This window comes from Ornithodoros turicata, chromosome 3 (assembly GCF_037126465.1).
Source record: "Ornithodoros turicata isolate Travis chromosome 3, ASM3712646v1, whole genome shotgun sequence".
Classification (NCBI taxonomy): Eukaryota; Metazoa; Arthropoda; class Arachnida; order Ixodida; family Argasidae; genus Ornithodoros; species Ornithodoros turicata.
Window position 1 is genome coordinate 41,094,622 of NC_088203.1, and position 20,657 is coordinate 41,115,278.

The following is a 20,657-nucleotide window of genomic DNA, read 5'->3' on the forward strand; positions in this document are numbered from 1 at the left end:
TTTTGTGACTTCATCGTGTACACAAAGCAAGGTATTCACGTTGAGAGAATATTGAGGGACGACAACCTCTGGGCAAAGAAGATGAGGCCTGCCCTTGTGCTCTTCTACAAGGAGTGTATGCTACCAGAAATTGTAGACCCACGGGAAACAAGGAGCATGACACTGAGGGAGCCTGAGTGCATCATGACTGCCATCCAGAATCATAAGGAGAACCACAACAGAAAGCTGCAGAAGAAGTGCACAAGGTAACCAACACATCCACTAGGCGTGATAAATTGAACCTCCCACTCTGACGCACCCGCATAAAGTGTAGCCATCCACCTTCTTCCCCTGCGGCTTCATAAGTCTAATGCAGGATGTCAACAGCTACCTCATAGGCAGTCACGGTTTTTTGATGCCCCCAACCCCTACGACTTCATAAGTTTAATGCAGGATGCCAGCAGCTGCCTCATAGGCATTCACGGTTGTTGATGCCCCCAGCCCCTGCGCCTTCATAAGTGTAATGCAGGATGCCATAAGTTGCGTCGATGGATTTACGGACGCTGACGCCCCTTTTCTGCAATGCATGACGTAAACTGCTGCAGCACCGAGAGCCTTTACAGGGTTTTCTCCCCTCAGTATCGCATTGAGCATGAGAGCATTACGCAAGTATGGTGCCAATGCCGAACCTGAGAGGAGATAAGCCCGAAAACATCTGGCACCGCGCTGGGTCTTGGATTATCAGGTCCAGGTATAACGTGCCCTTGGCGATGTGAAGAAGTTCATCCACCTAGCAGTTTTGAAGCGATAGCAGAAATGGAAGGTGGCTAAACACAGATAGAAATGTGGCAATGATAGCTGTGTTGGGGTATCTGGTGATAGCATAGCATACACAGTTGTGGTTACTGCTTCTTTGTTTGTCATGCTTTTCCTTATTTTTCAGGTCAGCATGCCAGCACTTCATTGTAAGTGGTACAATTTTTTGTAAGCAATTTGGCAACCAATCAGATTCAATAAAATTGTGTTATTCAGCATATCGAATTGCGACGGCCCGCTCTCTACGTGATACCCTTGCATGCAAATATTTTGAAGTCAGCTGGTTCGTTGTTTATGCACCATGGAGCCAATTTAGTTTCGTACCAATTACCACTTCCATCTCCAGCGAGCATAGTGATACACTGCACAGCGCAGGGCACCAGTGAAACAATCGCCCAACGTCCAACCCGGCACGCCTTGTTTCCTGTATTTCCATTCTCTGTAACTGCCCTGTATGTTAACACGGAACGCCTCTGACGTGAAACGTAAAGTCTGAACGCGCTTGCGTCTGACAATCATAAACACATGATAACTGGCCCAACGCACAAGGTTCTGCTGCCAAGTTTATGTGTACGATGTACGGCACATAGTGCGCGAGTTTCACAGTTTTACATGCCACCTACGCTTTAGAGCACAGCCTATTTCTGAGTATTTAGTTTCAGAACTCTTAGCTCTACATGAACAGAGAACCTGCGACAATACACAAACATGTACGCACGAAGAATTAACCACAAGGACCACTCATATTGCACACAGCTGAGCTACAACAGGCGCTCTTCTGGGTCCCGCAAGTGGCGCCCCTGGCGGGCGTTCCGCGCGTAAATACGGCACTTCCGCTCCTCGAGGCGCGGACGGAGGTCTCATAGGCGAACGGGCGAGTGTTATGGTCGTGTATTATAGAGATGGTCGTGGTTACACGAGACCTGGAAATAGACCACCACACGGGAGATTGGCATCCACTGTTCTGCTGCAACCGGGTCAACGTGCTACATGGCCACAGGACTAACGACCGAGGAAAACAACGAGAATGCGCACGCGTTGACATTTCTTCGGTTGTTGTACCACATGTCTCATTGTAAGAGAGAATCAGAGGGGAACGCAACAAAGCTGTTGTTCAGAGCTTGGCTCTTGAGTGTCTCTTTGCTTGTATTTCTGACATTCTTGCAAGGTTTCCACTGTGAGAGCCTATCTGTTCAATTCGGCCTCACCGTGATTGTCACGAGCCAGCAGTGGCGCCGCTACATGCTTATAAGCGCGCGCCACGTGCTGTTGTCAGTTCTTTCATCGTACGACGTTCGTCATCATACGTCGTTAGTCTGTTGGATCCTCGCTTTAGCTCATTCGGCCCTTGATCACACAAATTGCTTGGTATTGCCTGGTATTTCAGTCATCTATTCATTGTATGTATCCTCAGTTGTCTCGCGACGTAAACACCCAATTATTATTATATTATTGTATGTATCATACAAAAGTGCTAGTAAACTGTCTGTGTGTTATCCAAATGCCGTATTCCTGAATCTTCTATTGAGTTTGGCAGATAATCAGGGACATCGGGTCCATCACCGACGTTCACCCCCCCCTTCCCCCCTCTTCACCCCTTTCCCTTGGTCTATCTTGCCTCACATGGCGCTGTCGACAGGATACGGCAAGTGATACTTCAGATTTTTCACTTCTGGTTGATATGATATTAATTTTTTGCAAGTACTTCGACTTTTAAGTCTTACGCTTTTGACGTAGTCGAAAGGCTTGTTCGATTTAGGCTTAGACTCGTTATTCGAACACATTGCATAGCATCTTTCGAACAGTTCTATCCCTTCCTAACTTCTAGTGCATTTTTGGTCACGCATTAATTGCGTCTTCAGTTTTTTCGTTGCATTTGTGCATTTTTCAGTTGTTCGCAATTTCGGACGTGACGTTCAATGTTCGAGTTAGGTTCAGCTGCTAACACCTATCTCGAGCTTGCTGCAGTACTTTTTTCCGTCTCTCGGTTTTTCGTTGTTTCTTAACGACAAATATCGTCTTTTGAGTTTGTTCTTTCATGGAAAGACCTAAGGTGTTGAGACTTCTTCTGCGTCCAGCACAACAGTTGTTTGAAGAGTGAGTCTTACGTAATCTCACACTCCCAGAAGACGCTGATCCTCGTCGGGCAGCAATTCTCATCATGGAAGACGACGAAAGGAGAAACATGCATCTACGAGTGCGATTCCCACCAAAGACGGCAACGAGGAATACCAAATACATCGGAAGAATGCGAATCGTCAGAAGATGAACATTAGGATGAACATACTGGCTCTCACACCACAGAGTAACACATTGACTTTGGATCGAAACAACTGTTGTGGACAGAACTAAAAATCGTAGCATCCTATTTTTGCCCCTAGTAAGCAATGCGTGCGTGTACAATGAACGCTTGCGGCATTTCGTACAACAGCTATTTCGTTGCAATCTTTTCGCTACGCGACGGACAAGCAGCCCTGCTGTCAAATGGCACATAGAACTGTATTCGTTATTATTATCATACTTATCACAATGAAATTGCAATTATCACAATAGGCTCGAATCATAACAACTACGCACTTCGCTGCGCATGACGAATCAACTTCGGTCTCCCAGTGCCACTGACAACTTCTGTGACAGCGAAGGCTGCCAGTGGCGGAAAGCAGGCTGTTACAAAACAATTGTCAGTGCTAGGCGCGAATACTATTGCCTAGAGAGAAAAGAATATAAGCAAATCCCCTTCCCCCGAGCACGCGCGTCTTTGTCTCGTTCCTTTTCCTTTCCAACTAGTTTCTACGTGTGGGGGAACTGAAGGAAGAACCGGAGCATGGAAGGAGGGGGCACCACGGTAAATTTTCCAGTTCCCGCCACATGTTATGCTATGTGGAAATTAATAAATTATTATTATTATTATTATTATTATTATGTTTATTATGTTTATTATGCACGCAAGGGGAAGGAGTGCTGTCGCATCAATTTTGCTACGAGGAATTTTTGTCGCACGATAACTATCTTGCTTCAACTTCTTACTTCATGCAAATTGAATTGAACTCTGAAGTCTTTAGACGGATCCTTCGTTTATTCGCAAGTACAATGATCGCCTCTTAACAAACTGTGGGCAATCAGCGTCACGTAATGCGATGGAGACGACTGAAATTAACTAGTGAAATTGACGACATTTCGTGGCGAAAGATCACACCTCTCGTCATCTCACAAAGCGATAACACGAATCGCAGCCAAATAGAAACAAAAAAGTTATCTTGACCTTTGATGGCACTTGGTCACGGCCGCTACTGTGCGGAATACGGACAGGTTACATAGCGTGTAATCGCCAATTTCCCTATTTTACTTCGCTTATGCCATTGCTTTGATTCTGATCATTTTGTGTGCGCACTGTGATTTGAACTTCTAGTTTCAACAGAAGTGGTAATTTCATAATCCATTTCAAGAAATCCTGTTTCTGTAAGCTGTATTGAGATAAAACTACTACCGGTCGACACGTGAACAGACTCTTCACATCTGACTGCAATTATTTAGTATTTGCGTCCAATTTTTATGACGGTTGTTTGACCATTTTGCATTTGAGATATAGCTTTTTATATATCTCAAATATATTATATTTTGCACAGTCTTCGTCACACGGTACGCGCGCGGCAGCTACCCCCGCGCTACTCAAAACACGAAAGCACGAAAATCAACTCGCCGTCTTGCACGACAGTTGCAAAATACTTTTACGAGACAATCGTCCCTTCTACACACGCATAAACACCGGGTACAATGCCGCAAACGCCACGAAAGCTCTGATCTTCCTTTGGTTCATGCTTTGTGATGATGATGGTGACCTGATTTTTGCGGCGCAACAGCAACAAGGGCCATAGAGCGCCAAGACCATGCTTTGTATACCAGGTTTAGTCGAGGCGCTGTCAAATTGTTACTCCGCGTCAGTAACATCACCTGGCAATTGGGGGTAGAGTATCGCTCCTGGCGATGACTCGCCCGGATCATAATTAGAAAATAAAGTCGTTCCTGTTGTTCTCCTTTCACCTTGCACTTGTGGAGGTGTCCGATGTTGCTATTTTTTCTAATAACACGGCTTTTTACACTTACTCTACTGCCAATGGCTTCAGTTTCACCAATGCCGTCTCACGCTGATGTCGTGCATGTTAAAATATGTTACGCGGAAGTCCTTTACTCTCCAAACAAGAAGTGAGACACGAAGGACATGATGCAAATAACTGTACCTGATGCTTGGCCAGAAAAGCATGCTTCAGGCCATTAGTCTTTCCCGGATGTGCCATCATAGCCACATGGATATCTTCGAACGCCCCTTTTCGGATAAGCAGCTCTTTGCCTCCACAATTCTCTTCTGCTGGAGTACCCAAGACAACCACCTGGAAACACAGTGAGCATAACGTGTATCGTTTCATGTCGGTCCTTTTCGTATAGTTGTTCTACGTTCGATAAAAAAAAACACGAAACCATATCTGTTTTATATCATCAAAGTAGAGCTTCGGAAACGTCAGGACAACACGAGATAAAAAAGAAAAATGTAAAATCGTGGGAAATCGTGTAAGTACTTCGATAAGTGATTTGTCCACAAAGGAATGCCTATGTTTGACCTCGCGTGAAGAGTATAAATCTACGTTGAACCAGGTCGGAAAGGGCATGCTGTCTTTGCGGATTGGGTCTTTTCTTCAAACTTGACCAGTTATCTCAACGCGAAGTGCGGCTGCAGGTAGCAAGACTGCAAACTTAACGAGTTGAAGTCGAGCACTCGTTCTGTATTGTGGATTATTGACTGTTCTTTCTCGCGTTCCTTAACGCATAATAATAAACACGCTCTATATGTGATCTCTCTCCTACCCTCAGCGCCTTCTCTGCGTCGAGCGGCCGAAGGTCCGGCCTTTTCCGCGCACTCTTCAGGGATTTGCAGTTAAAACTGAAGCGCATTCTGGGTACCAATATGTGCGTCCACTGTTTCTGCAATCCCTGCAAACACGCGCATCGGCGACTCGTATTATGTAGAGGAGTTCCTAGAAAAATCCAACGAGATAGAGAAAGGTAAACCGGCAGCCATATTTAAAGCCACCCTGGATGACGCCATGTTGACCTCACCTTGCCTTGTTTGCAAATGTCTGACATCAGGAACTCATGCAGTGAGCCGGAAAAGATACTATGATGATCACGTAACCAAGCAGTGTGATAGCGAGATGTATGAAGAAGACCACCAGAAAAATCATTGAGGCCCAAAGATAGCGGAATTTGGGAAGTTGTGCGTCAGCACCCAGTCTTTGGTGCTGTCTGATAAGGAATTCCCTTGATAGCGAATTCAGCTGATTGTTTTTGTGCAGAGTAAGTTGCACTGGCTCCAGCGTGCATGTCCCACGGCTGCTTCAACCCAGCTTGCGTTGTGCCATACCTCCTATATACTACATGCCTGCCCAATCATTCCGAAAGACCTTCCAGACGAATGTCGGCACAGTTCCCCCTGAAGTCGGCCCAGGACGCATACTAATCCCCCTGTCCCCCACTCCTTCCTGCTATCCTCTCTCCGTCCGTCCACATCTGTACGCCGCTCATAGCCACAGTTGCTTCGAGGCGCTAACACCCAATAAAAAAAAAGAAAAAGTTTCCTAGGTTGGTGGTAGCGACTTCGACGTGATATCAGCAATATTGGTCATGATGCCGTCCTCCTACACACAGGTTGCAGGTTACAACCAGTAGCGTCTGACACGCAGAGAAATGATATGACACCCTAAAGAGACTGTACCAACACTAACTGTCACGGCGTCTCTCGATAACCACTGGCTTATCGAGCGATGACAGAGCCTGCGCAGCGTGCGCCCACCCAGACGCTTATTTCCGCAATGCACTATAGAGTAACGTATGCACGGAGCATACGGCAGCGTACACCCAGGGCGTAGGCAAACGTTGTCTGCTCTGACTCTCCGTGTTTCCGAACCTAGGAAACTCGCGCCCCCATGCGGTCGAGTGAACTGCCGCTTTTGCCTCATTGTGCAGGCATGTAGTGTATAGGCGGCTATGGTTGCGCACTCGCATTTCATTGGTCCTTCGGTTCGCTCTTCGTGCGTTTTTTGCCCACCTGAGTGCGGTCAACAACGGCAAGCTACCTCGACACCCCCACCCCCCTTTGCCTCCACAGAAGGAGTGCGAAAGAGAAAGGAGAGGGTCGCCTACCGGCATCAAAGCTTGGAGCCTCGCCGAGGCGGTTGCGCACTCTATCCCCTCTCTATTCGTTGGAAATCATCCACGAATGAAGAGGTGGCGCTCCCAGAGGCCCGGATATTTCGCCAGTCGTACTTGGAGAGAAGACTGGGAAGACAACATCCAGTAACTTTAAACAGAGAGGGAATTCACACGAAGAACCCCTGCATCCTGGAATGGGGCACCTAATTTTGTGCTCAGTGTGATGGAGTGTGCAAGGGAGGCCAAGGAACGCCAGACCATGTGGGCTAGAAAATCACTCCCATACCGTGGTCACTCCTATCCCCGGTAGCCTACTCCTATACCCTCGGCCACGTTTACTCCCTGTCCAGCTCCATCAAAAACGTCCACTTGTGGTTGTGATGCGGCAGGTTGTGAGTCAACCTACGCGACAGCGGGTCAGTTCGCAGTGCCCACACTGGACGCAGACGCCAGAGCTCTCAGGGTTGCTCATATAGAAGCTAGCATGAGACAAACAAGGGTTGTAAGCAGAAACTTTACTCTGAGCATAGGTTGAGAGTACGCCCACTAGCAACAGCGGCGCGCTGCACTCTCTACTCTCGCTCTTCAGATGGCACGCGCACTTCGTGTCGCCACTCATTGTGAGGAGCAATAACAACGAGCGAACACTAGAGTTGCCAGATGGTAAAAGGCGCACTTAAGCCAATTTCCTACCCCACGTAGCCAAAATGTAGTCAACTAAGCAGCACCTTCTGCAACCGCAAAGATAGTCAACAATACGTAATCTGCTCATCTCTCCTTCAACAGGATCCGAACTTACCAAATTGTAAAAATTTAGTCGAATCATTCGCAAGGACAAAAGTTATCTATACAATATGCTGGTCAATCTCCGGTGTCAGTATTGCATTTGGGCATGTATTTACCTAAGTAAACCCAGAACTGAGGGACACCTCTTCGTAAAGTTGACTTGACCTGCGTACCCATCGTCCATTTCGTTCAGTTTCCCTTAAATATCAGATGATCGAGAGAGTTACAAGGAAGTGTCTATATAAGAAGTGAGGACTGTACCTTGCCTAACGGTTTGAAAGAAACATCACAAGGGTAGAAAGTCACAATATTTTTTTCCCCCAGAGGGCTTATTTCCGCCGGGTTGACTCTATATATCGAAACCTGTAGGCACCTTGTTTCGCTTAAATACAGCCTAAACTATAAGCTCCCAAAAAAGGTCCATCTTGGATCCGAAAGATGAACCTTGTAGTGGCGCCATACGACTTAATGCATTTCTGTGGACGCCCACATTTCTTTCGTCTGCCAAAAAAGAAAAAAAAAGTTCATGATCGATTAAGGCATGAAATCAAGTATTTATAAAAGTGCCTCAAACATGCGTTCCGATCCCGGATGGCTCTGTGGTAGTGACGCAAATCTATCGACAGTACAGTGCTGGACAAAAGTTTACGGAACACGCTCCACGCATTCCTTCCACAGCGTGACATACGGTCGATCTGTCGACCGGTGCATGGTCCAGTCGCTTGGAACCGACCGGAGAATCGCCATAAAGAGTTTGCGGGAGGGGAACATCCGCTGGGATACGTGTGGCACCATCCCTCGTTACGAATAGAAGAAAACGATTTTTCCAATGACCTGTAAATATTCTTTCACAGAACAATAATAAGCGATCTCCCAAACGTATATTCGACCGATAAGATATTGTACAATCTATGGAACTGAAGGCTTCAACAGTTCTAATAAGTCACCACAGCATCCCCACTTGGGACGGCATTCAGAATGGCGGTACTGGTCTTTTCCTTTTTTAACTGGTCTTTTCCTTTTTCCTTGGCGTGTGCGATGGCTAGGCTGCGGTCGGCAAGATAGTGGGCGATTGTGTCCAAGGAGCTTTTGTAGACGACGTTGGATCGCATCATGACGAAGAGCAGCATACAAATGTCACCTGCATAGATTGTGATGTGTGTGTGGCTAGGTAGCTGTGCAGGGAGGGAGGCCATAATGATGTTGAACAAGAGGGGGCTGAGTACGCTTCCCTGCGGGACGCATCGGTGAACGGGATACAAGGCGGTATCTCCGTCAGCAATGTCGACAGGGGTTAGAGAAGGACCCCACTAACTGCGTGCTTTCAACCCTTGGTGCTGCAGCAATGGCGCCGGGGCACCACAGCTCTATCTCTCATGTACTCGGTAGACCCAAATTTGTTGTTTTCTTTCCCTGCCCATATATTAGGCCATTTTACCTCCCTCCTGCGTAGACTCCATCCCAATGTGGCTTTCATTCCGCAATTCAAGTGCATGATCAGATGTTGCGGCACAAGCCTCTGTTCCACCAGCGGTATCGTGGCGACCGCCCAGCACATTCTTGTGGAATGTGCACTCTACTGCCTGCAAAGGCGGATACTGTATGATGAGCTTGCGCGTATCAGCAAGAGGCCGCTCACCCATCCTGCATCCATTGCCCCCTATGAAGATCCTGTGCTCCATCGTCGGGTTCTTCACCTGTTCATGGTCCTGGGTAGTTTCATTTTAAATCGAACAACGTGTGAAAGTCGTATTTTTTAATTCGCCCAGAAAAAAATATATGTTAGAGGACAGCTCAAACGACGCAAATCGCGCCCCGTGCGACGCTCGTGCGTGTAGTAGTTTCCGCGTAGGAGAGGGGGAAAGTCTGAGGCTGCTTGAGCACGCTTTCTTCTGGACCGACTTTGACGGGATCTAGCACCGCTAATTTTATGTCTAGGAACTGGAGGTTTTTTGTGATTATAGGCTGCACCATAGACACTGTCGACAGTCACCCACAGAACTCTGAGAGCCACAGATTTTCTGTTAAAAAATGCCAAACTTGGCGTAAACGTTGACAAAGGCCAAACTTTGTTACCAATTTGCTTCATGACGGAACCTGTGAGAACATCGAGCTTAGTGCCATTCGATAGGAAATTGAAAGAGCTTTCGTGCTGTATAAAGCTCATTTTTGCCAGCCCAGCTTTTTCTGTGTTATTAGCTTAAGAATCACACATAGTAGGCGAAAATTGCCAATGTTGCATCTCAGTTTTCTCAAAAATGCCATCTTCGATTTCCTTGATTATTTTTCAGAAGGTGGCGTCATGTCTCTACTTTAGACGCCAAGTGAGACAATATTTTATTTTTGCCTGAGAGACGCGCAGCGATTTTTTTGTCAGGCAGGGTGCACGAGGCTGCGGCCTTGCGCGCCCCACCAACGAGCACGCGACTTTCAACCTCTTCATTGCTACAGGTGTCCCGCTGACGGAGAAATCAATGACCACACTGTGTGAGCTTGTTGTAGTGTCCCCAGAGCATCACTTTACGTTTACCCCATGGCCTCCCAGTTCCGTCAGGCTCATTCAAACCGTGGGAGAGTACATGAGTTGCCTGTGCGGTAACATCTCATTACGGCCGAAGTCTCATTACGACCCAAGTCTCATTACGGCCGAAAGTCTCATTACGGCTGAAAATCCTTTAATCCCCAAGTGTCTCGTTACGGCCAAAGTCTCAATACGGCCAAAGGTAGTCTCATTACGGCCGAAGATGTCTCATAACGGCCAAAAAGAAAAATGAAGCATCCACCATATTAGCTGTGTATATACTGTGTTTTATGCTCCCCAAAATGTGTCGGAGGCGGTGTGCCCCCACGGCTTGTGTCACACACAATGGTTCATGCACACAATATTGCGACAGTGTTTCATGCATCCCTCGTGAAAAATGTTTTTATTGTCATATGTGTCACACGATATTTACGCCATTTTCTCTCCGTATTCAAGCAACATCCTACTCGTTGGTTCTGTGAGCGAACTGTGTGCGTGTTCTGAAAAGTACTACACAAGGGAGACCACTGGGAGCTCCAGGAGCCACATGACCTATGACCATGATCTTCTCCCCCACTAGCTGCCTTCTACAATTTACGTCAGCCTGAAATTTAAAAAAAGTACATAAGGCACAGAACAAAATGACATATGCTTTCGTTTGATGATAACCATGAGACATATGCTGTCAAGCAGACTTTTTTTCCATATATTCAAAACATATTCAAGAATTATGGACAACAATGACAATTACGTCATAATGATGCAGCTGCATAGCCAGGAAAATATTTCAGGAGGTGCTTTATGAGGCTTGACATGGGGTGGAGGAGTCCCCCTCGTCAGTGCTTTACCCAGACCCCCCTACACCCCCTAACTTTTTTGCCTGTGCACCCCGAACAAGGGGTGCCCCTTGTGATTCCAGCTTCAGATACGTCTGCAATGATATGTTAAGCTGTAATAACGTAACTATAATGATGACCTCCCCCCACAATTTTTTCCAACACCCCTCTCGTGCTTGGGATTCTGGATAAACCACTGCCCCTCGTTCATTTTCGTGGGGCACTACATTAGGGCTTATGCCACTGCACCGATGTCACAATGTTATAAGTGTGTGTCACTCTGGGCATTTGGAATTCCTCTAAGCTACAATATGTAAATTCAGAATACCCGAAGAGTAAGCATCAGATGTTACCTGCAGGCTTCATGCTGAAACGCGTGTACGCAAAACACTTCCGCCGTGGTGGGCGACGTCGTTAGTGTAATCATACACGCAAGACAATTGCGGGCACATGGAGTAGTGGCAGCAACCTGAAAACGATACATTTTCTTGTTATATATGAGTAATCAAAAATATACATTCCCACATGTTTCGTTTTGTCGTTTGCAGGAAGCGCTAATAAGGGAACAGCACTTGGTTGGTCACATGCAAGCCACAATGCGAAAGGTGCCGATATTTCGATTACGCGATCAAAAATTAAAAGTCTACAACCATGCACACTTCCCCATGCAACTGCTTCCCCAGCATCGTGAGACATGACACCATGTATTCACGTATAGTGTAATGTGAAATGCAGTGGCGTAGCCACGGGGGGGCTAGGGGGGCTCGAGCCCCCCCTACCTGCCACGGACAGGCCCACACAAATCGTGCAAATCCGAGAACATAATATATGTGTGTGTGGGGGGGGGGGGGGGGCGACCAGTGTGACGATCGCGAAAGTTCTTGCAGTTCATGGCGTCTATCTAAGAAGCACTCCTGAATGGTTTTCAAAGTATGAGCGAGCCCCCCCCCCCCCCCCCCCCCTACCTTGGAGGTCTTGCTACGCCACTGGTGAAATGATATGCAGGAATGAAAAAGATGCCAACATACCTGTAATCCAGTGTCCCATAAGTTTGATTCGATTTTCTGGCAGCTACCATGAAGAGCAAATGCACGATTCACAAGTTTCGTTTCGCCATTTTCATTGCTGTTAATTTCGCAACCGTCAAGCAATCCCACGTGACCTCCTTTGGATCAGTGAAAAGTGAAAATTACTCGCGTCATGAACATATATGTTCATCTCAGCGCAAATCACGTTTTGCATGCTATAGAAGGGAGGGGGTATCAATACTCTTCCTTTCGTGTTTTGATATCTTGTTGTTTTGCTACTCTCACTTTGGAGTTCGGATGGTGTCTAGCAACGTTGGGTACCTTGTTTCTTGTGTGAGCGAGTGGTTGCTGTTTACGACGTGTTCATATATCGATTTGTAGTGCTGTAATGTGCAAATTAGCGGACTTTATAGCGGCTCTCTATTTTCCGTCGTTGTCTTTCGAGCAGCGCCTGTTGTTCCGGTAAAAATCGAGTTGAATGAATCGCCACAGCCCCAACGTATATCGCGCAGTGTTGACCAAGTCCAGCAGGAATTCTGGCGAGTAATGCTTTCGTAGATTGTCTGGATTAGTAGTGTGCTGTCCACATATAGTTGGATTCTCATACGAGTAATTTAAATGAATCAAAACAGCCGAAGTGCCTGCAATAGATGTAACTCGGTATCTGTTCGTAGGTTTGCGTTGTTTCTAGTTGGTTGCGCGTTTACGAACAACAAATTTATTCGAAGACGATAAGATACCGACAGTGCATCACCGTACAGCAGCATTTACTCGTATCATTGTGAGCCATATTTAATTTGTTAAAATTTGTCGTCGTATTTCTTCAAAAATAAAAGCGCAAGTCGGCGTACTTGAATTGATCTCCTTGAACTGCTTACGTCGAACGTCTGCAAATGTTGTACTTATGTGCCTTCGCGCACCATACTAGGCACAAAAGCATATCTGATTAGAATAAATACTTCAAGAGGAAGTCATTCAAATACATTGTTATTTATAGCTGGTTTTCCATTCCAGGCATGGTATGTGGCTGCACGGAGGATTCCGAAAAAGAAAAACAACATGGCTAATAGGATGTTGCTGCCCAGGGAGTCCTGGCCAAAGAGGTGAGCTGTTAAGATCATCATAATGTTCTGTTGTGAAGTGAGAAATTTTGTAGTAGTGCACGAATGTTAATTCGTGCACTACCTTTATAAAAAAGAAACCAGAAATGGAAAGTTATGCATGCATCATTTCAAGAATTGTAATGTATCACTATTTGATATTCACATGTTTCCATTAAGGGAATGAACTACTGAACCTATATTCATATCATGGTCATGCTCTGTGTTTACCTGGAAGTCACATTTTTAAGGCTTGTCATTCTTTTGTCTAGATGAAGATTTATGTTAACCTTGTATGAAATAACAGACACGTATCAACACATGTGCAGCTTGTGCACATTAAAACCAGCCATGTAGAGACAAATGCTTGTGTTAGAACATTTTTTGCGTGTAACATTTTTGGGCTGAAGTTGTAAACGTGTTACAAAGGGAAGAAGACAACGATCGTGCGGGGAGCACGTGAACTGTTTTTTTTTGGTGTTTACTTTTGTCATTCTTGGTTCGGATACCGTGAGACATGGTCGCAAATAAATGATGCTGCGATGGAATGCTTGAGTCCCTGTCTTTGAGCGAAGCTCCCCAACGAACGATTTCACATAACTTTTTGGTGCCGAAACCCGGGATCTTCGAGGACTCAAGGTATTGAAGGACTCTGATCGACGAACACTGCTGAAACGGTAACGACGCAGCGAATCAACGGAATCGAACACGGCGGACGCCATGTCTCATCTACCGAAGAAACGTCAGGTGCTCCGGTCCCAAGTGACCCGAATCATCACCGAAGCCAACAGTCTACTGAGCGGGACTGGAGAAGCCACATTGGACGCTCTCGATGTGTTGATCGAACGGCTTCAAGCGTGTCACCAGCAACTTAACGACGTAGACGCTGAAATCGAACACAGCGAGATCGAACAGAGCGAAGAGGATTTTACGCGCACATATGAATACAACGACCGTGTGATTACCTGCATCGCCAGACTGAAATGCAAGAAGAATGGATCTGTACAAACTGGAATACAGACCACTTCTACGACGAGATCGACGGCAGTCAAGGTGAAACTCCCTAAATTGGAGTTATTGAAGTTCGATGGCAAGCAGCGAAATTGGCAGGCCTTTTGGGAACAATTTCAACGGCTGATCCATCAGAACGAAGATCTGACCCAGAGTGACAAGTTCAGTTACCTAAAGTCGGTATTAGTCGGCGAGGCAGCAGCTGCTATAGCAGGTCTGCACTTGTCAGCAGAATGCTACAAGGACGCAGTAGAGTTGTTGCAGCAACGTTATGGGACGGAAACTGCCATCATTCAGGATCACATGGAAGCACTTTTGAATATTCGCCCCGTACGATTGTCCGAAGACGTACGCGAGCTTCGTAAGCTCTATGACAGACTCCAAGCCCACATTCGCGGACTGAATGTCCTAGGTGTGAGTGAAGACTCTTACTGTTCACTGCTGTACCCTGTACTGCTACGCTCGTTACCGAGAGACATTGTGCTGCAATATCACAGAAAATCGGCAATGGCATCCATCCCGGTGGGAGTTCCATCTGATATTCAAGCTGGAGACAGCGCCGGAACGGCAAGAATTTCTGACCCTGCTGTGAGGCAATACCGGAAGAAGGTGTCAGACCTACTTCAACTGGTTAGAATTGAAGTAGAAAGCCGGGAGCAGGCAACATCTACCCAAAAAACCGACGACAAGGGACAGTACAAGACTTCTCACGACCGCAAACGCCAGCCAACAGCTTCAGTAGCCGCACTGCAGCACTTGGCTGGGAAGACACGCTGCACATTCTGTTCGTCACAACAGCATGAGACGGAGAATTGTGATTCTGACATTCCGTTAACGAAGAAAAAGGAGATTCTCAGAGCTGAGCGGAGGTGCTACCGATGCACTAAACTTAATCATCAATCCAGGGAGTGCAAGAGCAGGTTGCGTTGCAGGAAATGCACAGGCCGACATGCAGCTTCAATGTGCGATCCAAGCTACGCGTCGAAAAAAGGATCGAAAGAAATTGACGGGGATCAGGACTCTGTCGCAACGCCAACGACGTCCGTTAGCCTACATTCAGCTGCTGACAATTCAAGGAGGGCTACAGTTCTCCTTCAGACTGCGACGGCTATGCTGGCTGGAGAAATATCCACGACACTTGCCAGAATCATGTTTGATGGCGGGAGCCAGCGGTCCTTCATATCAAGGAGGATGGCGAAGAAACTGGGGTGCAAGTATTTGGAGACCGAGGAGCTTACGGTTGAAGTGTTTGGAGGCCACCTCACAGAACGGAGCTTCAGGAGAGTACGATTGTCAATGAGCAGTCGTAATGGAGAAAAGAGCTTCGAGATTGAAGCATTGGAAACCGACAGCATTTGCGAGCAGATTCTTCCGATGATTGACAAAGATATACAAAGCAAGCTGAACGACAACAATCTGGAGCCAGCTGATGTTATTCAGACCGATTCCAAAGAGATCGCAGTGCTCATAGGATCCGACTATTATTGGGAAGTCGTCAGCGGGAAGGTGGAAGACCTCGGCAAGGGACTGAGGGCCATCGAAACGTCCTTCGGCTGGTGTGTTCAGGGTCCCATCCCGACAGGCGGAAATGTTGTACACTGTAACAAGACGGTAGTGCTGCGGACGGTGACGCAAGAGCGGCCACTGGAAGAGCTCGTGACAAAGTTGTGGGATTTGGACAGCCTGGGAATACGTGAGACAGAAAACGATGATACGAGGGATAACGACGTTGTAACGTCGTTCATGGAGACTGTGGTGAAGGTCGAAGATGGCTATCAAGTATGCCTACCGTGGAAAACGGAAGTGGATCTGGAGAGCAACGAGGCCGTCGCCCGAAAGCGACTTCATCAACTCCTGAGGAAGCTTACACGTGACCCACAGCTCATGAGCGAGTATGACAACGTCATACGGCAGCAGCTACGCAACGGTATTGCGGAGGTGGCAAGCCCACATCAATCATCGCAGGGCAGGACGTACTACATGCCCCATCAGGCGGTAATCAGAGAAGGCGCCAGCACGACAAAGCTGCGGGTCGTATTTGATGCCTCGTCACACGATGCCAAGGCGAAGTCACTGAACGACAATTTGGAAAGTGGCCCCAACTTGAACTGTGACCTAGTGGCATTACTGCTGAACTTCAGGAAATATCGGGTGGCTATGGTCGCTGACATCGAGAAGGCCTTCTTACAGATTGGCGTCACCGACGCTGACAGAGATGCACTACGTTTTCTGTGGCTGAAGGAAGCTCCGACACACGATCAACCTTTGCCAGACATCGAAACGTACAGAATGACCAGGGTCCCTTTTGGAACCACGTCGAGCCCCTTTCTACTGGCAGCTACATTACAACACCACCTGCGGAGCCTGAAAGACGAATACCCCGTCACGTGTACGTTGCTCAGCGAGTCACTGTACGTTGACGACCTTCTGGTTGGAGCAGCAGATGAAGGAAGTGCCGAGAAACTTTACCGTGAGGCGAAGAGCATATTCCAAACTGCTTCTATGAAGTTGCACAAATGGGCGTCCAATAGTCCGACCATGAGGAACTTGTTTGAGGAGGAAGCAACAGCAGCGATGCCACAGGGTCAAGTGGCGGGTGTACTGAAAGTTCTTGGATTATCTTGGAATCCCGCGACGGACAACCTGACATTCGCAGTGGACAGTGTCAGGCAGATCTCCGAGCAACGTAAAGATACGAAACGTTTCGTACTACAGACAGCAGCAAGGCTGTATGATCCAATGGGATTGATTTCGCCATTTCTCGTAACCGCTAAACTCTGTTTTCAACGCACTTGGCGACTTAAACTTGGATGGGATGAAATTCTACCAGATGACGTCAGACACCAATGGGCTGACTGGTGCGACGACCTAAGACATTTATCGCGGATACAAGTACCGCGATTTTACGAGTATGGCTTAAGTGACGTCGCCGACAGCAGAGTGCTGCACGTCTTTGCGGATGCAAGCACCGCAGCCTACGGCGCGGTAGTGTACCTGTGCGTAAGGGACTTAACAGGAAGGACGACGACGACACTGGTTCTGGCGAAGTCAAGAATCGCTCCACTAAAACAACTGACGCTGCCCCGTCTAGAGTTGATGGCGAGCCTCGTGGCATCACGCCTATTTCAGTACATCGGCGGAAACCTCAAGCTTGACGTTAGCGGCGTGCATTTCTGGACCGACAGTATGATCACACTCCATTGAATCCAGGGCGATGCAGCAAGATGGAAACCATTCGTAAGGAACCGAGTGACCGAAATTCAAAAGAACAGCGATTCGCATCCTTGGCACTACTGTCCGAGCAAAGAGAATCCCGCTGACTTAATGACAAGAGGAATATCAGCTCAACGACTGATCGAGAGTCAGTTGTGGTGGAAGGGACCACCGTGGATCGTCAGCGACGAGAGCTCGTGGCCAGGAAGGCCCCCAACGACACGGTTTGCGTCCGAAGAACTTGAAGAAATGAAATCCCAGGTGTTAACCACAGCTACTTCAACATCCACAGTACCGGTTTTACTTGACATCAACAAGTACAGTTCCGTACTCAAGCTTCATAGGACAACAGCATGGGTCCTGCGCTATATTCATAACCTGAAATCGCATGTCAGGAGGAGTGGAGTACTGTCAACAGAAGAGATCGAAAAGGCCGAAGTCCATTGGATAACGACAGTTCAACGGATGACCTTTCAGCACGAACTGAGCTGTATCGAAAAGGGCTCCAAACTTCCGAGCAACTCGCCATTAAGGGACCTAACACCATTCATCGACAACGACGGGATTATCAGGGCTGGCGGACGTCTACAGTTCAGCCGTGGAACGTACGACGAGCGACATCCCAGGATCTTGCCTGGAGATCATCATTACACGAAGCTACTGGTTCGTCAGACTCATCATCAACTTCTTCATGCGGGCATCAGAGATACACTCGTGCAACTACGACAGAACTTTTGGGTTACCAGAGCTCGTCGACTTGTAAAAAGGGTCATTCACGACTGCGTGACCTGCAAGCGTTTGAACGCCAAGGCAGCAAGCGAAACGGTTGCTCCTTTGCCAGCGGACCGAGTAACGGAATGCCTACCGTTTGAAGTGGTGGGAATTGATTTTGCCGGACCTCTGATGGTGAAGGAAGCTAGCAGTACCAAGAAACGTTACATCGTCCTTTTTGTATGTGCAGTCACGAGGGCAATACATCTCGAGTTGTCCAAGGACATGTCCAGCAAGAGTTTTCTACAGGCTCTACGACGGTTCGTCTCACGGAGAGGGCTATGCCGCATTGTGTATTCTGACAATTTCTTATCGTTCAAGAGAAGTAGGAGCGAACTGAAAGAGTTGTGGTTGGCCTTAAGGGATCCGGTGGTGAAAGATCATTTCTCGACGAGCAAAATAGAATGGCGGTTCATTATGGAGCGGGCGCCCTGGTGGGGCGGGTTTTACGAACGACTTGTGCGATCCGTCAAGACATCGCTGAAGAAGGTACTAGGAAGGAAGCTCCTTGATACGGAAGAGATAGTCACCATCCTGACTGAAGTGGAAGCGGTGATTAACTCACGGCCTATAACGTTCCTCTACAGCAACAGCTCTGAAGAAATGCCAATTTCCCCAGCGCACTTCCTCGTCGGTAAACGTCTGACGTCTCTACCTACCCCACAATGCAGAGAACTTACCTCAACGAAACTATCATTAGACGAAATTTGGACAAGTCGACAAAGGGGTCTTGCCCACTTTTGGAAAAGATGGCACAAGGAATACTTGGCCGAACTGCAGTCATCTCGTTCGTCGAGAGTTTTCAAGTCATCAGCGCTCAAACCTGGCGACATAGTCATCTTGCACGATGAGAAACAACCACGGCCGCTCTGGAAGTTGTGCAGGATTGTGGACGTATTCTGCGGCAGGGATGAGAAAGTCAGGGCTTGCACCGTACGCCTACCTGATGGGACTTTGCGAAGAAGACCGGTGCAACTGCTGTATCCGCTAGAACTGGCCAACGGTTAAAAATGCGCGCTAGCCCATTTTGGGGGGGAGTGTGTTAGAACATTTTTTGCGTGTAACATTTTTGGGCTGAAGTTGTAAACGTGTTACAAAGGGAAGAAGACAACGATCGTGCGGGGAGCACGTGAACTGTTTTTTTTGGTGTTTACTTTTGTCATTCTTGGTTCGGATACCGTGAGACATGGTCGCAAATAAATGATGCTGCGATGGAATGCTTGAGTCCCTGTCTTTGAGCGAAGCTCCCCAACGAACGATTTCACAGCTTGTTTTCTTTTTGTTTTTTTTTAAATATTCTAGCCTATTCATGGTTGCTCTTCGCTTCTTGCAGGTTTATTCATTCCAGAAGCAAGAATTGTACAATTGTAAGGCGAATGGAAATAAACTGACATCGACTGAGATAGGTGTTCCGTCTTGGCCAGTGACTGTAGGATGGCTCCAAAAGCGTCACAACAAAGCCAATATTCATCTAGCTCTCTACAAGTAGCTAACTCCACATAGTAGCCTGCTTCACAGCAACATCAATACTACCTTGTGGGAGTACACATTACACAATATGTTGCATTGTGCTGTGGTATGATAACATACCGTTTGTCTCGCAATATGTGTATATAAATCAGGGTTCGGAAAAACCCGGTTTTTTTTAAAAAAGCCCGCCCCAGTGGGTTTTTTCGGGTTTTTCGGGTGGGTTTTTCGGGTGCTGGGATTTTTTTTCGAACTGCTGCATATGACACGCAACAGCCGTCCTCCGCCTATTTTTCATGTTTCTGGAAGAAATAATTGTTTGCCGCTGTAGAATTTACGGTAAAGTAACCTCCGAAGCAGTCGTCCCTTTTCCTTCTTTTCTTTTTTTTTCCTTCGTTTCTGTATTTCACCCGCGTGTGGGCTTTATTGGGTTTTTCAGCCCGGGTGGACCCAAAAAAACCCGGGTGGGTTTTTTTAAACTGGGTCCATTCGGCGAACCCTGATATAAATATAATAGGGGCCCTAAGGGCACAGTGCATGCCTTATACCCTGCTGAATATATATCCATACCTGGCTGCGACATTGCATATCAATGCAGGTTACAATACACATATTCACATTTGGCCGTTATGAGACATCTTCGGCCGTAATGAGACTGCCTTCGGCCGTGTTGAGACTTTGGCCGTAATGAGACACTTGGGGATTAAAGAATTATCGGCCGTATTGAGACTTTCGGCCGTATTGAGACATCGGCCGTAATGAGACTTCGGCCGTAATGAGATACAATCGCCTGTGCGCCCTTGACGAGAAGCTCCAGTTCGACGAACATACCGACAAAGCAGTGAGAAGAAACGAAGCGCTTCGTAGATATCTTTATCCACTGTTAACATCTTAGCTTTTGTTTCAGGTTGCCACCAGTCCCACA

At 47.2% G+C, this 20,657-nt stretch overlaps 1 protein-coding gene and 1 long non-coding RNA gene across 3 annotated transcripts in view; both read right to left on the minus strand.

Annotated features, from left to right (window-relative positions):
• Nucleotides 1-20,657, minus strand: part of LOC135388435 (xaa-Arg dipeptidase-like) — an 89,493-nt gene that overhangs the window by 22,817 nt on the left and 46,019 nt on the right. For both annotated transcript variants that reach the window (XM_064617998.1, XM_064617999.1), the window contains exon 4: nt 5,034-5,183. In XM_064617998.1, the coding sequence (XP_064474068.1) occupies nt 5,034-5,183 (150 nt within the window). The remainder of the gene's footprint in view (nt 1-5,033; nt 5,184-20,657) is intronic.
• Nucleotides 10,847-12,393, minus strand: LOC135388436 (uncharacterized). The gene is made up of 3 exons (XR_010421375.1): nt 12,171-12,393; nt 11,496-11,611; nt 10,847-10,910 (listed from the first exon to the last, which is right to left on the minus strand). It is a non-coding gene; the product is annotated as an uncharacterized LOC135388436 (long non-coding RNA).